We start from the raw sequence: 14,982 nt of genomic DNA, 5'->3' as shown, positions 1-14,982 counted from the left end.
TCTTCTCAGGCTAAGCAACCCCAGCTCCCTCAGCCTCTCCTCACAGGGCTGTGCTCCAAGCCCCTCACCAATTTTGTTGCCCTTCTCTGGACACCTTCCAGCAAGTCAACCTCCTTCCTAAACTGAGGAGCCCAGAACTGGACACAGGACTCAAGGTGTGGCCTAAGCAGTGCAGTGTACAGGGGCAGAATGACCTCCCTGCTCCTGCTGGCCACACTCTTCCTGATGCAGGCCAGGATGCCCTTGGCCCTCTTGGCCGCCTGGGCACACTGCTGGCTCATGTTCAGCTGCTGTGAACCACTACCCCCAGGTCCCTCTCTGCCTGGCTGCTCTCAGCCACTCTGCCCCCAGCCTGTAGCACTGCCTGGGATTGCTGTGGCCAATGTGCAGAACCTGGCACTTGGATGTGTTCAATCTCCTGCCCTTGGCCTCTGCCCATCTGCCCAGCCTGGCAAGGTCCCTCTGCAGAGCTCTCCTACCCTCTAACAGCTCAACTCTTGCCCCCAGCTTGCTGTCATCTGCACATTTACTGCTGATGGACTCAATGCCCTCCTCCAGATCATCAATGAAGATGTTAAAGAGCACAGGGGTTAAAGAGCAGACTAATTCCTTTGGCAGCTGTGATTTTCACAGGATCACAGAACGTTAGGGGCTGGGAGGGACCTTGAGAGCCCATCCAGTCCAACCTCCCTGCCAGGAGTTACTTCCAAGACTGTCTGTGGTGTAATACCCTGCGACCTGCAAACCCTTGACCTCCAGGTTTACTCACTTTGTGCTTGTGTTGTGACTCTTAAGAAGTGAAATGAGGTTGACTTGGGGTCATTGTGTTACTGTCCTGCTAGAGAACCAAAGGAGGAGAAGCCCAGCCTGGACTGCAATGGGGAAGATGATTCCAAAGGCATTCGGAAAAGAAAAGCCAAGTTACCTCTCAAGGAAGAGCCAAGGGATAATGAGGAGAAGAAAGAGAGCCCTGAGGAAACTGTGAGTATGCATCACAGACCCCTTCCTCCAACTGCTTCAGTGAGAGTTTTGCTTTAGATTGCAGTGTCAGTAACTTCCTCAGGCTACAAAGTGAAGGCATCACTGGCAGAGCCTCAACAGCTGCTTGGTTCCCTTCCCAATTTAGTTAGGCCTCATCAGGACAGTAATTATTGCCCATAAGAGCTGTTCATGAGCTGCTTCCCCTCCTGCTTTAAGAACAGAAGAAGAATTTAGAGGAAGATAATACTAACCTAGACTTGCTATGTCTTCAGGATAGAAAAATACCTTCAGGATAGGAAATTCATAGTGCCCCCAGGGTAGGATCATAGAATCACAGAGTTGTCAGGGCTGGAAGGGACCTCCAGGCTCAGCCAGTCCCAACCCCCTGCCCTGGGCAGGGACACCTCACACTGCAGCAGGTTGCTCACAGCCACCTCCAGCCTGGCTGCAAACACCTCCAGGCAGGAGGCTGCCACCACCTCCCTGGGCAGCCTGTGCCAGGCTCTCACCACCCTCCTGGGCAACAACTTCTTCCTCACAGCCAATCTCAATCTCCCCATTTCTAGTTCTGCTCCATCCCCCCCCAGTCCTATCCCTCCCTGACACCCTCAAAAGTCCCTCCCCAGCTTTCTTGGAGCCCCCTGCAGATCCTGCAAGGCCACAATGAGGTCTCCTGGGAGCCTTCTCCTCTCCAGCCTGCACAACCCCAACTCCCTCAGCCTGTGCTCACAGCAGAGCAGCTCCAGCCCTCTGCTCCTCCTTGTGGCCCTGCTCTGGACACCTTCCAGCCCCTCCAGATCCTTCCTGGCACAGAGGCTCCAGCACTGGCCCCAGAGCTGCAGCTGTGGTCTCAGCAGAGTGGAGCAGAGGGGCAGAATCCCCTCCCTGGCCCTGCTGGCCACACTTCTCTTGCTGCAGCCCAGGCTCTGCTTGGCTCTCTGGGCTGCAAGTGCTCCCTGCTGGCTCCTGTGGAGCTTCTCCTCCCCCAGCACCCCAAATCTTCAGGGCTGCTCTCAAATGGGATAGGAAATTCCCAGTACTTTCGGGATGGGAAATTCGAAGTACCTTCAGGACAGGGGAACTGCCAGTGCCTTCCCATCATGGTGATTTTACTGTAGTAGTTGTTTTCTTCCCAATAGCTGTGACTCTGCTGGGAGGAGCACAGTTCTGAGGGGAAATGGGAGAGGCTTACCCCTGCCAAACTGTCCCAAAGCTGAAGACATCACAGCTGCCAGAAGGGAATTTGTAGCTGTTTAGCAGTATCTTAGACAAAATCCACTGGACACTTTCTTTACCTCCATGTATCTACCCTCCCAGATGAGTACTTCCCCTAATGATGTGCTCAGGTGCTAACAGAACTGCACTGCAGAAATGCAGTGCAGAAGCTCAGTGCCATGTTCTGGTTGGTGAAGCTGTTGTATATTTGGAAATTAGAACAGAATAGAATAGAATAGAATAGAATAGAATAGAATAGACCAGGTTGCAAGAGACCTTCAATATCATCATGTCCAACCCATCAACCAATCCAACACCACCTAAACAACTAACCCATGGCACCAAGCACCCTATCAAATCTCCTCCTGAACACCTCCAATGATGGTGACTCCACCACCTCCCTGGGCAGCACATCCCAATGGCCAATCACTCTGTGTAGAACTTCTTTCTCACCTCCAGCCTAAACCTCCCCTGGTGCAGCCTGAGACTGTGTCCTCTTGTTCTGCTGCTGGCTGCCTGGGAGAAGAGACTAACCTCTGCCTGGCTACAGCCTCCCTTCAGGGAGCTGGAGAGAGCAAGGTCTCCCCTGAGCCTTCTCTTCTGCAGGCTAAGCAACCCCAGCTCCCTCAGCCTCTCCTCACAGGGCTGTGCTCCAGACCCCTCCCCAGCCTCCTTGCCCTTCTCTGGACACCTTCAAGTCTCTCAATGTCCTTCTTGACCTGAGGAGCCCAGAACTGGACACAGGACTCCAGGTGTGGCCTAAGCAGTGCTGAGCACAGGGCAGAATGACCTCCCTGCTCCTGCTGGCCACACTCTTCCTGATGCAGGCCAGGATGCCATTAGGGAGTGGTGTGGCTCAGTTGGTAGCACATAAGACCTTTAATGGGGAAGGTCGTGAGTTCAAGCCTGCAGTGGGCACTAGTGTCCTCCCTACTCTAGTCATGAGGTCTGTGGTGACAGGTTGGACTCGATGATCTTTGAGGTCTCTTCCAACCTTAGTGATACTGAATACTGGCCTTCTTGGATGCCTGGGCACACTGCAGGCTCATGTTCAGCCTACCATCAATCAGCACCCCCAGGTCCCTTTCTGCCTGGCTGCTCTCAGCCACTCTGACCCCAGCCTGTAGCTCTGCCTGGGGTTGCTGTGGCCAAAGTGCAGCACCTGGCACTTGGATGTGTTCATTCTCCTGCCCTTGGCCTCTGCCCATCTGCCCAGCCTGGCAAGGTCCCTCTGCAGAGCCTCTCTACCCTCCAGCAGATCAACTCCTGCCCCCAGCTTGGTACAGGGTGTAGCTCAAAGAGGTTCTCTTTAAATTCTAGAGGGAGCATAACCATGGCACAAGGACTGCTACTTACCTGTGCTGCAGCCAGGCCTGCTGAGGGCTTTGTGGTCTGTGCCTGGCTCAGACAAGGCTGGCTGGCTGAGTGCTGGCTGTTGGGAGTCTTTCTGTCTGTCAGTTCCACTGTGTTTGCTGCCATTTGTCACTCACATCTTGCTTTGTCTGTTAGCTGCTGGTTTGTTGGTGATGGGGGAGAGCTATGTCCCTACCATTTAAATGAGGTCACAGAGCCTTTAGGAGTCTGTGGTTTTGGTGCACCTGGCTCCTGCACTGATGATATAAACTCTCACTTACTGTCCTCTTCTTTTCATTTAGGAAGAGAAACCTGAAGGAAGGATCTTGAGAGTCTCCCAGAGAGCCAGAAGGAAAAGGAAAGGAGATATCCTGGTTTTGAAACAAAGTAAGTTAGATTGTGGAACCAAAAGCTCACCTCTCAGTTCATAGAATCCTGGAATGGGTTGGGCTGGGGTGGAGAGGCATGGGTTTAACTCTTTTCTCCAGGCCATCACCACTGACACCAGTCAGAGAATCACAGAGTGGTTTGGGTTGGAAGGGACCTTCAAGATCAGCCAGTTCCAACCCCCTGCCATGGGCAGGGACACCTCCCACCAGCACAGGCTGCTCAAGGCCTCATCCATCCTGGCCTTGAACACCTCCAGGGAGGAGGCAGCCACAGCCTCCCTGGGCAGCCTGTGTCAGAGTCTCACAACCCTCACTCTCAACAACTTCTTCCTGATCTCCAGTCTCCATCTCCCCTCTCCCAGCTCAAAGCCATTGTCCCTCATCCTGGCTCTCCCAGCCTTGTCCAAAGTCCCTCCCCAGCTCTCCTGGAGCCCTTCAGGTACTGGAAGAATTTCTTGCTCATTTCCAACCTCAATCTCCTCTCTCCCAGCTCAAAGCCATTGTCCCTCATCCTGGCACTCCCAGCCCTTGTCAAAAGTCCCTTCCCAGCTTTCTTTTAACCCCACTAAGGTCTCCCTGGAGCCTTCTCCAAGCTGAACAGCCCCAAATCTCTCAGAATCATAGAAGTGTTTTGGTTGGAAAAATCCCTTTAGGATCACTGAGTCCAACCCTTGACCCAACCCCACCATGGCCATCAAACCCTGTCCCCAAGTGCCATGGCCACACACTTCTTGAACCCCTCCAGGGATGGGGACTCCACCACCTCCCTGGGCAGCCTCTGCCAGTCCCTGACCACTCTGGCAGCAAAGAAATTTCTCCTCATCTCCAACTTAACCCTCCCCTGGCACAATTTCAGGCCATTGCCTCTTGTTCTATCCCCTGATAGCAGGGAGAAGTTCTTTGGGTTATATCCATCTCTCACTGTGTGCCTTCAGCTCTGCTCAGCTGAATTTGTATTCCACAGGGAATGAATTTTTTCACTTGTGTGGCACCCAAGTGCCAGTGTGACTGAGAGCAAGGAGGTTTTAAGGGCTGAAGAGCTGAGAGGGCCAAGTGAGGACTGAGCACATCAACCCCATCCCTTGGAAACTGCTTCCCTTGTACCAAGAGGCAGCTTGGAGGAGGACACAGTGAGGATGCATGCAGGTGATGCACATTTCAGGGCCTGTCTTTTTCACCCCAGTATTACAGGGAGTCAGGCCCATTGCATCCCCAGCTGTGGAGAGATCTCTGTGAAGCAGAAGTGAAAGTTGGCTTTTGTTTCCCTGGAGATCAATTTAGTATCTCCAGCATCATGCTGGCTCATTTATGGAAGTGTTTAGGAATAATTGCTGTAAGCAGCCCAAAGGGACAGCCACTGCAACAAGCAGCTTAATAAAACATGTTTGAGATGAGTGAGCCTTTGGCAAGCTATCTGTGTGAAAGATACTGACAGGAGAAGCAAGGACTCAGCAGCTGTCAGGGCTCAGTGGTGTACACCAAGCACAAAGCCACAGCTTGCCCTCCAGAGGGTTTCTTGCAGCAGACTGGGAGCCATTACCAGAAGTTTCCAGGCCACTAAGCAATAAATCACAGAACTGTCAGGGTTGGAAGGGAGGTCAAGGCTCAGCCAGTCCCAACCCCCTGCCATGGGCAGGGACACCTCACACTGCAGCAGGTTGCTCACAGCCACCTCCAGCCTGGCTGCAAACACCTCCAGGCAGGAGGCTGCCACCACCTCCCTGGGCAACCTGTGCCAGGCTCTCACCACCCTCCTGGGGAACAACTTCTTCCTCACAGCCAATCTCAATCTCCCCATTTCTAGCTTTGCTCCATTCCCCCCAGTCCTATCACTCCCTTACACCCTCAAAAGTCAAGCTGATGCCAAGGAAAGGGCATAACAGTGAGAGCTTGGGACAGACATCTTCCCAAAGCTCCTCCAAAATCCCAATCACAGAATGGCTCAGGTTGGAAGGGACCTCCAGGATCATTTACACCAACCTGCCTGCCATGGGCAGGGACACCTCTGGACCACACTTAGCTGTTCAAGGCCCCATTCAGTCTGGCCTTACCCTCCAGGCAGGAGGCTTCCACCACCTCCCTGGGCAACCTGTGCTGGTCTCTCACCAAAATCAGCACAGAGCTCCAAGTAAGTCCACTGCACATGAGGCTGCTGAAACACTGAGTGAAGATACAACAGTGAAAGGTACAGAAAATCCTCCTCCCAAGGCAGGGTTACTCCTGAAATATAAAATACCATTTCTTCTGCAGAGGTTTGCAAAGCTGAGGTGATCAGAAGTGTGGGGGGTTTCTCCTTTTTCCCAGCAAGAGTGGTCAGGGGTTGGAATGTGCTGCCCAGGGAAGTGGTGGAGTCCCCAACCCTGGAGGTGTTGCAGGGTGGTTTGGCTGTGGTGCCTGGGGCTTTGGTTTAGGGGTGAGCCTTGCAGAGCAGGGTTCTGGGTTGGAGTTGGTGACCCTGAGGCTCTGTTCCAAGCTGGGTGTTGCTGTGGGTCTGTGATACAGGACAAAGCCAATGCTCTGTGGAAATCATAGAATCATGGAATGGCTTAGATTGGAAGAGACCTCAGAGATCATCTGCTGTAGCCTCCCTGGCATGGGCAGGGACACCTCTCAACTAGACCTGGTTGTTGAAAGCCTCATCCAACCTGGCCTTGAACACCTCCAGGGAGGAGGCAACCATAACCTCCCTGAGCAAGCTCTTTCAGAGTGTCACCACCTTGTACTGAACAACTTCTTCCTTAGCTCCAGCCTAACCCTGCTCTCCCTCAGCTCCAAACCATTCCCCCTTGGCCTGTCTCCAGACAGCCTCAGGAAGAGTCCCTCTGCAGCCTTCCTGCAGGATCCCTTCAGGTCCTGGCAGGCAGCTCTGAATCACTGCTGGCCTTTGACAGAATCATCTGTACATCTTCTTCCCTTTCTTTTTCCCTTGGGAAAAGGTCATTTCAGCATCAGAGATTTGAGATGAAAGACCCAATTTCTATTCAGAACCAAGCACATCACTGTGGATAATCTCTTGAATGGGATTGGTGAAACCTGGGTGAATCCCCAAGAAAATGAACCTGCTTTGATAGTGTGGAGTGACTGGTTCTTGGGTGGTGACATTAGCATGGAATCATAGAATGCCAGGGGTTGGGGGGACAGCAGAGTTAGTACTTAGCAGGTTACCAACCTTCAGTGAGCATGTGGTCATAGAGTCAAAGAATGGAAGGGACCTCGAAAGATCATCCCCCCTGCCACAGCAGGACCACCCAGAGCTCTAGGGAGACCTTAGAGCAGCATTCCAGTACCTGAAGGAGCTACAGGAGAGCTGGGGAGAGACTTTTGACATGGGGTGGAAGTGACAGGATGAGGGACAGTGGATTGAGCTGGGAGAGGGGAGATTGAGACTGGAGATGAGGAAGGAATTCTTTGTAGTGAGGGTGGTGAGACTCTGGCACAGGTTGCCCAGGGAGGCTGTGGCTGCCTCCTGTCTGGAGGTGTTGAAGGCCAGGCTGGATGAGGCCTTGAGCAAGCCTGGGCTGGTGGGAGGTGTCCCTGCCCATGGCAGGGGGCTGGAGCTGCATGATCTGGAAGGTCCCTTCCAAGCCAACCCATTCTGTGATTCTCTGGTTGCCTGCCACAGTAGGAGGAGACAGCTCTGGTGTCAGTTGTGATGGCCTGAAGAGAACAGTGAAATCTCTGCCTCTCCACCCCAAAACCATCCAACTCCAGTGGGGTAAAGCAGGTTAGAAACATCCTGAACAGTGGTAAAGATTACACTCTTCCAGCAGGTCCCAAGTGCTACCCAGTGGAAAATGCTTGCCAGGAAAGGAAGTGCACAGGAAAAAAGCATAATAATGTTGAGCCACTTTGGGTTTTGAGCTGATCCTGGTAGGCATTGGCAGACTCTGTAGCTTCATGCTTTTCAAGGGCACTAGGGGAAAGGGAAGAGGGGGCAAGAATTCCAAAGATCCTATGACTTGAAAGAGCTTTTCCTTGTTACTAAGCCAGATTTGAACTGCTGGAAACCTTCCTATAGAAACCAGAAGCCTTCATGTTCCTGGTGCCATTTAATAGAGAATCATAGAATCAACCTGGTTGGAAAAGACCTTAGAGATCATCAAGTCCAACCTAGTACCTGATACCTAATCCCTCCTGACAACTAAACCATGGCATCAAGGGCCTCAGCCAGGCTCTTCTTAAACACCTCCAGGGATGGGGACTCCACCACCTCCCTGGGCAGCACATTCCAATGGCCAATCTCTCTTGCTGGGAAGAATTTCTTCCTAACCTCCAGCCTAAACGTCCCCTGGTGCAGCTGGAGACTGTGTCCTCTTGTTCTGGGGCTGGGTGCCTGGGAGAAGAGACCAACCCCCACCTGGCTACAACCTCCCTTCAGGGAGTTGCAGAGAGCAAGAAGGTCTCCCCTGAGCCTCCTCTTCTGCAGGCTAAGCAACCCCAGCTCCCTCAGCCTCTCCTCACAGGGCTGTGCTCCAGACCCCTCCCCAGCCTCCTTGCCCTTCTCTGGACACCTTCAAGTCTCTCAATGTCCTTCTTGAGCTGAGGAGCCCAGAACTGGACACAGGACTCAAGGTGTGGCCTCAGCAGTGCTGAGCACAGGGCAGAAGGACTTCCCTGCTCCTGCTGGCCACACTCTTCCTGATGCATACAGAGCTTTGTGTTTATCCTGAAAGAAGTCCTCAGCAGCCCCATGAATGCAATGAATGAAGTGGAGATGTGAGTTGGGTGTGTTAGGGACTTGAAAGTGTTGGGGGCCTGGGTTTTTTTTCCCCTCTGCAGGAGTTAACCAGTTACAGAATTACTTTGCTGTTGTGTCCTTCTCTCCAGCTGTACCCTCTAAAGGACGGCAGGCCTGGTGCTGGGCATCCTACCTGGAGGAGGAGAAGGCCATTGCAGTACCTACTAAGCTTTTCAAAGAGGTATGACCTTCTGAAGTTCAAAGCAGTCAACCCCCTAGGAGCAGGACAGTTGTAGGAAGTCAGTTTGAACAAAAACTAAACAACAAAGCAAGCAACCAGCAACAACAACAACAACCCCCAGACAGAAGCAAGCGTTGGAAGAGTTTGCACTTCCCTGGCAGGAAAACCTGTGTGAGTGAAATGATGCTGTCCACAGCAAGATAGTCAGGTGGTGTGAGATGAGTGCTCTTCCTTGCCTTCCTCAGAGAATTCACAGAATCACAGAGTGTTAGGGCTTGGAAAGGACCTTGAGAGGTCATCCAGTCCAACCCCCTGCCGGAGCAGGGTCACCCAGGGCAGGGCACACAGAACACGTCCAGGTGGGGCTGGAAAGGCTCCAGAGCAGGAGACTCCACAGCCTCTCTGGGCAGCCTGCTCCAGGGCTCAGCAGCCTCACAGAGACAAAGTTTTCCCTCCTGTTCCCATGGCAGCTCCTCTGCTCCAGCTTGTCCCCAGTGCCCCTTGTGCTGTGCTTGGCCATCCCTGAGCAGAGCCTGGCTCCAGCCCTGCACATCTTTATCCCCAGCCATGAGGGCAGCCCTCAGGCTCCTCTGCTCCCAGCTCCAAGCCCCAGCTCCCTCAGCCTGGCCTCCCAGGGAGATGTTCCACTGCCTGCAGTGCCTCTGGGATGGAGTCTCTCAAGCAATTGTCTGAGGTTCTTCTTGACCTGAGGGGCCCAGAACTGGACACAATATTCCCGATGTGGCTTCAGCATGGCAGAGTAGAGGGGAAGAGAACCTCTCTTGACCTGCTGACCACAGCCCTTCTAATCCACCCCAGGATCTCATTGACCTTCTTGGCCACCAGGGCACATTGCTGGCTCATGGCCATCCTGTTGTCCAGCAGCACTCCCTGGTCACTTTCCCCTTCACTGCTCTCCAGCAGCTCCATCCCAGCCTGTCCTGGTCCGTGGGGTTGTTCTTTCCCAGATGCAAGACTCTATACTTGGCCTTGTAGATGCAGATGAATGCTGGCAGCTGAGCCTGCAGAAAGCAAATGCTGCTCCAGAATCTGCAAGCTGTAGTCCTATCTTCTGGTCTCTGAAGCTCAAAGCCTGATCCATCCTCTCACTTTTTCATGTCATGCCATGCTCTGCAGATGTGATTCTATCACCTCTCTCTCTGCAGCTCCTGCTGACATCAGAGTACTACCTCAGGTCCCAGCTTGCCTGTCACCTGCTTGGCTGTCACCTCATCCTCTCTTGCTTGTCCTTTGCCTGCTCTGCTGGGCTGTGTCATTTGTCATTCCAGTGCTTCCTTTAGTGCTCTCTCTCTTGCTTGCAAGAGAGCTCTGTATGCAAACCCCCAAAGCTTCCATGCTGTTTGTTCTCTCCTCTTGCAAAACCTGGCAGGATGGGAATGTGTCTCAGCTGCTGTGCTTCTGCTCTGAAGATCTGCTCTTCCTCTGTGATGAGTCTCTCCCTTGGGGTCTGTTCTTTGCTTTCATTTCCTTCTGTTTGCTTCATTCTCCAGCCATAAAATCTGTCATGCAGGGATTAACCACCAGGAGGGTTTCAGAGTGCTCCTCTACAGGCTGAGAACACCAAAGAATTGATTTTCAATACTTTATTGACAGTTAGTGAAAGAAGTTGAGGGCAAATCATGCAATCATAGAGTGGTTTGGGTTGGAAGACACCTCCAAAGCTCATCCAGACCAACCCCTCTGCAGTCAGCAGGGACATCCCCAACTGCATCAGGTTGCCCAGAGCCCTGTCCAGCCTCACCTTGAATAGCTCCAGGGCTGGGGCCTCAGACACCTCCCTGGGCAACTTGTTGCAGTGTTCCAGCAGCCTCCTGGTGCAGAACTTGTTCCTCACATCCAACCTAAATCTGCTTTGCTCTAGTTTGAAGCCATTGCCCCTGGTCCTGTCCCTGCAGGCCTTTGCAAACAGTCCCTCTGCAGCCTTCTTGCAGCCTCTTCAGGTACTGGAAGGCTGCTGTTAGGTCTCCCTGGAGCCTTCTCTTCTCCAGGCTGAAGACCCCCAGCTCCCTCAGCCTGGCCTTGTAGCAGAGCTGCTCCAACCCCCTGAGCATTTTCTAACTGTCACCTGATTTTCCTTGATGAACTTTCTAATTAACTCTTCCTGTTTCCCTTAAGCACTCTCAAGTCTGCAGACATTCTGGCATCAGTGTGTTTCTCAAGCAGCCATCAGTTTCTCTTTGTCCCTGTTATGTTTGTCCAAGTGCCAGGCTTTTTACCCTAGTTTATTAGGTTGTTCAGAAGCTGTGGTGAGTTTCATTTCCCCCTCCCCAGCATTAACTTTGCCAGAGCAGCCCAGCTGGAAGCAAATGCAGGCTGTATTTGCAAGCCAAACTACAAGCTACAATGGAATGCAAGGAACATGGACAAACTATCCAGGAGTTGCAGTAGTTACAGGGGTTTACAGTTAACAAACAGCACAAGAACCCCTCCTGGTCAAGGGACCAGGGGAAGTTGTGTCTCTGCCTCCCCACCCCCTGTCTATAAGGGAGTGTCAGGAGGGAAGGGAAGGGAAGGGAAGGGAAGGGAAGGGAAGGGAAGGGAAGGGAAGGGAAGGGAAGGGAAGGGAAGGGAAGGGAAGGGAAGGGAAGGGAAGGGAAGGGAAGGGAAGGGAAGGGAAGGGAAGGGAAGGGAAGGGAAGGGAAGGGAAGGGAAGGGAGAAGAGAAGGGAGGGTAGGGTAGAGGAGAGGTTCGGAGAGGAGAGGTTCGGAGAGGAGAGGAGAGAGGAAGGGGGGGGAGGGGAGGGGAAGAGAAGAGAGGAAGAGAAGAGAAGAGAACAGAAGAGGAGAGGATGAGAGGAGAGGGGAGGAGAGGAGAGAGGAGAGGAGAGGGATGGGGAGGGGAAGGGAGGGGAGGGGAGGGGAGGGGAGGGGAGAGGAGAATTGTTTTGGTACAACCAATCTTATGGTAGATATCTCTCCAATGGGATTGTTCAGAATTACCTTCATTTCCCTTTTCCCACCCAGTTGTGATCTGTTTACATTTGCTTACTTTTCTGCTCAAGAGCTGTGGAAAGAAATGTGAAAGGCATAGCCTGAAACTACCACAGAGGCATGAACACATAAACGTTGCTCTTCCCCTTCTAAAGGTGTTCTGTCTCTCTCTGCTGGACTTCCAGAAGCACTGAAACTCTTCTTTGCATTGCAGTACCAGTCTTTCCCATACAACAAGAATGGCTTCAAAGCAGGGATGAAGCTGGAGGGCGTGGATCCTGAGCACCAGTCCATGTACTGCGTGCTGACAGTGGCTGAGGTAAGCAGGGGAGAGGCTGAAGCCAAGCAGCAGCAGCTGGAAGGCCCTCACTCCTCCCTAGGAAGCAGACAGAAACTGTGGGAAGGAACAATAGCCCAGGCCTGCTGTGTGTAGGCTTTTCAATGAGTACCTTTGTGTTAAACCTCCCTGACAGACATGCAGAGAGTGGCTGCAGGTGCCGTGCAGCGGTGGCTGCTCACACACAGAGAGACAGAGCTGCACTAGCACGGGGAGGTGTGGGGCTTGTTTCTCCTGTAATCATGCAGATTGAATTGAAAAGAGAAAGTAACTAGTCAAAACCCCCAGAAGTGTGGCACTTTGGTACCTAGCAGTGCCATAGGATTTAGCCTGTAGTGTTTGCAGCTGCTCCATTCACTGATGCCAATGCCTAGCACTTCTGTACTGCAGGTGGGTTACAGTTTTGGCAGCCTGGTGGCCTCAGAAGTTGCCTCTCTTGGCAGATTCTTACAAGGGAGTCACAAAATGGTTTGGGTTAGAAGGGAACTTGAAGATCATCCAGTTCCAGGCCCCTGCCCTCTGCTGTGGTGCCCACTGCCCTCTGCTTTGCCTGGTGGTGCTGGAGCAGCTCTTTGGCAGCTCAGCCTTCTGCTCTTGTGTGTTTCCCTGAAGCTGCTTTGCCAAGCATTTATTCTCTAGGTGCCAGGGCAGAGAATCATAGGACCATGGAATGGCCTGAGTTGGAGGAGACCTTCAAGATCACCCAGTTCCCTTTCCTTCCACAGCATCACAGCATGGTGCAGGTGGGACCTTCAGGATCTTCCCAGTCCCAACCCCCTGCCATGGGCAGGGACACCTCCCACCAGCCCAGCTTGCTCAAGGCCTCATCCAGCCTGGCCTTCAACACCTCCAGTGAGGGGACATCCACAACCACCCTGAGCAACCTGTGCCAGAGTCTCACCACCCTCACTGGAAAGAATTTCTTCCTCATCTCCAGTCTGAATCTGCCCTCCTCAAACTTCAGTCCTTTGTCCCTCATCCTGTCACTCCCAGCCCTTGTCAAAAGTCTCCAGCTCTCCTGCAGCCCCTTCAGCTGCTCTGAGGTCTCCCTGGAACCTTCTCTTTTCCAGGCTGAACAACCCCAATTCCCTCAGCCTATCCCCATAGTGAAGGTGCTCCAGCATCATAGAATCACAGAATGAGTAAGGTTGGAAATGACCTCAAAGATCATCAAGTCCAACCAGACACTTCAAGGTGTCCAGAGAAGGGCAAGGAGGCTGGGGTGAGGCCTTGAGCACAGCCCTGTGAGGAGAGGCTGAGGGAGCTGGGGTTGCTTAGCCTGGAGGAGAGGAGGCTCAGGGGAGACCTTCTTGCTCTCTCCAACTCCCTGAAGGGAGGCTGTAGCCAGGTGGGGGTTGGGCTCTTCTCCCAGGCACCCAGCAGAAGAACAAGAGGACACAGTCTCAGGCTGTGCCAGGGGAGGTTTAGGCTGGAGGTGAGGAAGAAGTTCTTCACTGAGAGAGTAGTGAGCCATTGGAATGTGCTGCCCAGGGAGGTGGTGGAGTCCCCATCCCTGGAGGTGTTCAAGAGGGGATTGGATGTGGCACTTGATGCCATGGTTTAGTCATGAGGTCTGTGGTGAGAGGTTGGACTTGATGATCTTTGAGGTCTCTTCCAACCTTGGTGATTCTGTGACTCTGTCACCCAACACCTCCTGACTAAACCATGGCTCCAAGTGCCACATCCAGTGCCCTCCTGAACACCTCCAAGGACAGGGACTCCACCACCTCCCTGGACGTTTTGGGTTGGAAGGGACCTTGAAGTTCCACCCCTCCCCTGCCTGTGGCTGTTTCATTTCCCTGAACAAAATCCCAACCCTTTCATCCTCACACCTGGGAAATGCTGACAAATTTGCTATTACAGGCATGAGGCAGAGGCACAAAAGCTGCTGTGCAGTGGAAACTCAGTGTGGCTTTTTTGCTGCAGCTTTAATGGATTGTTTTTATTATTCATGAAGTTGGCTGCTGAGTTTCTTCTTTGCCTTTAAGGATACAAAAAAAAAAGAGCCTTTGTTGGAATTTCAGACACCTCTTAGAGGTTGTTTTTTTTTCCTGGAGTTTTACCCCAGAATCCTTTTCTGGTTTTGTTTTCTCCTCTAAAATAGGGGAGAAGGGCTGAGCAGGCACTCTGCTCTCTATCACTGCTGCTCCAGCAGCTGGGATGTTGCAGTGCACATTTGAGCAGCCTAGGCTTCTGCATTCCCATTTCTGAATCTCATGGGGGCCTCCTCAATCAGATCCCACTTCTGTGGTTGCCTCTCCCATTTTCTTGTGGTTGAATATTTCCTGTCTGCCTTGTCTTCAGGGCTCAGTGTTGGGACTGCTTCTCTTTAGCATCCTGATTGATGATCTTGGTGAAGACACAGAGTGTGGCAGCAGTAGGTTCTCAGATGACACCAAGTCAGGTGGAGAGTTGATCTGCACCAGGGCAGGGAGGCTCTGCAGGGGGACTTGGATGGATTGGATCCATGGCCAATGTTCCCAGGAGGAGCTTCCACAAGGCCAAGTGCCAGGTCCTGACCTTGGGGCACAACAACCCCAAGCAGTGCTGCAGGCTTGGGGCAGGGTGGCTGGGAACTGCCTGGCAGAGAGGGACCTGGGGGTGCTAAGGGACAAGGAATAGGAGCCAGAGGTGCCCAGGTGGCCAAGAAAGCCAAAGGCCTCCTGGCTGGGATCAGCAGCAGCAGGGAGGGGATTGTCCCCTGGCACTCAGCTCTGGGGAGCCCACACCTTGAGCTGCCTGTGTTGGGCAGCTCAACACAAGAGAGATGTGGAGGTGCTGGAGCCAGGGCAGAGCAGGGCAAGGAAGCTGGGAAGGGCCTGGGGAAGGAATCTGAT

At 52.9% G+C, this 14,982-nt stretch overlaps 1 protein-coding gene across 1 annotated transcript in view; it reads left to right on the top strand.

Moving 5' to 3' along the window:
• Window positions 1-14,982, top strand: part of L3MBTL3 (L3MBTL histone methyl-lysine binding protein 3) — a 111,764-nt gene that overhangs the window by 54,294 nt on the left and 42,488 nt on the right. Inside the window, exons 5-8 of the mRNA XM_054174053.1 lie at window positions 843-981; window positions 3,852-3,936; window positions 8,766-8,857; window positions 12,023-12,127. Coding sequence (XP_054030028.1) covers window positions 843-981; window positions 3,852-3,936; window positions 8,766-8,857; window positions 12,023-12,127 — 421 coding nt within the window. The remainder of the gene's footprint in view (window positions 1-842; window positions 982-3,851; window positions 3,937-8,765; window positions 8,858-12,022; window positions 12,128-14,982) is intronic.

Source organism: Dryobates pubescens, chromosome 28, assembly GCF_014839835.1.
Source record: "Dryobates pubescens isolate bDryPub1 chromosome 28, bDryPub1.pri, whole genome shotgun sequence".
In the NCBI taxonomy this organism is placed as follows: Eukaryota; Metazoa; Chordata; class Aves; order Piciformes; family Picidae; genus Dryobates; species Dryobates pubescens.
This window is presented reverse-complemented; position numbering and strand designations above follow the sequence as displayed.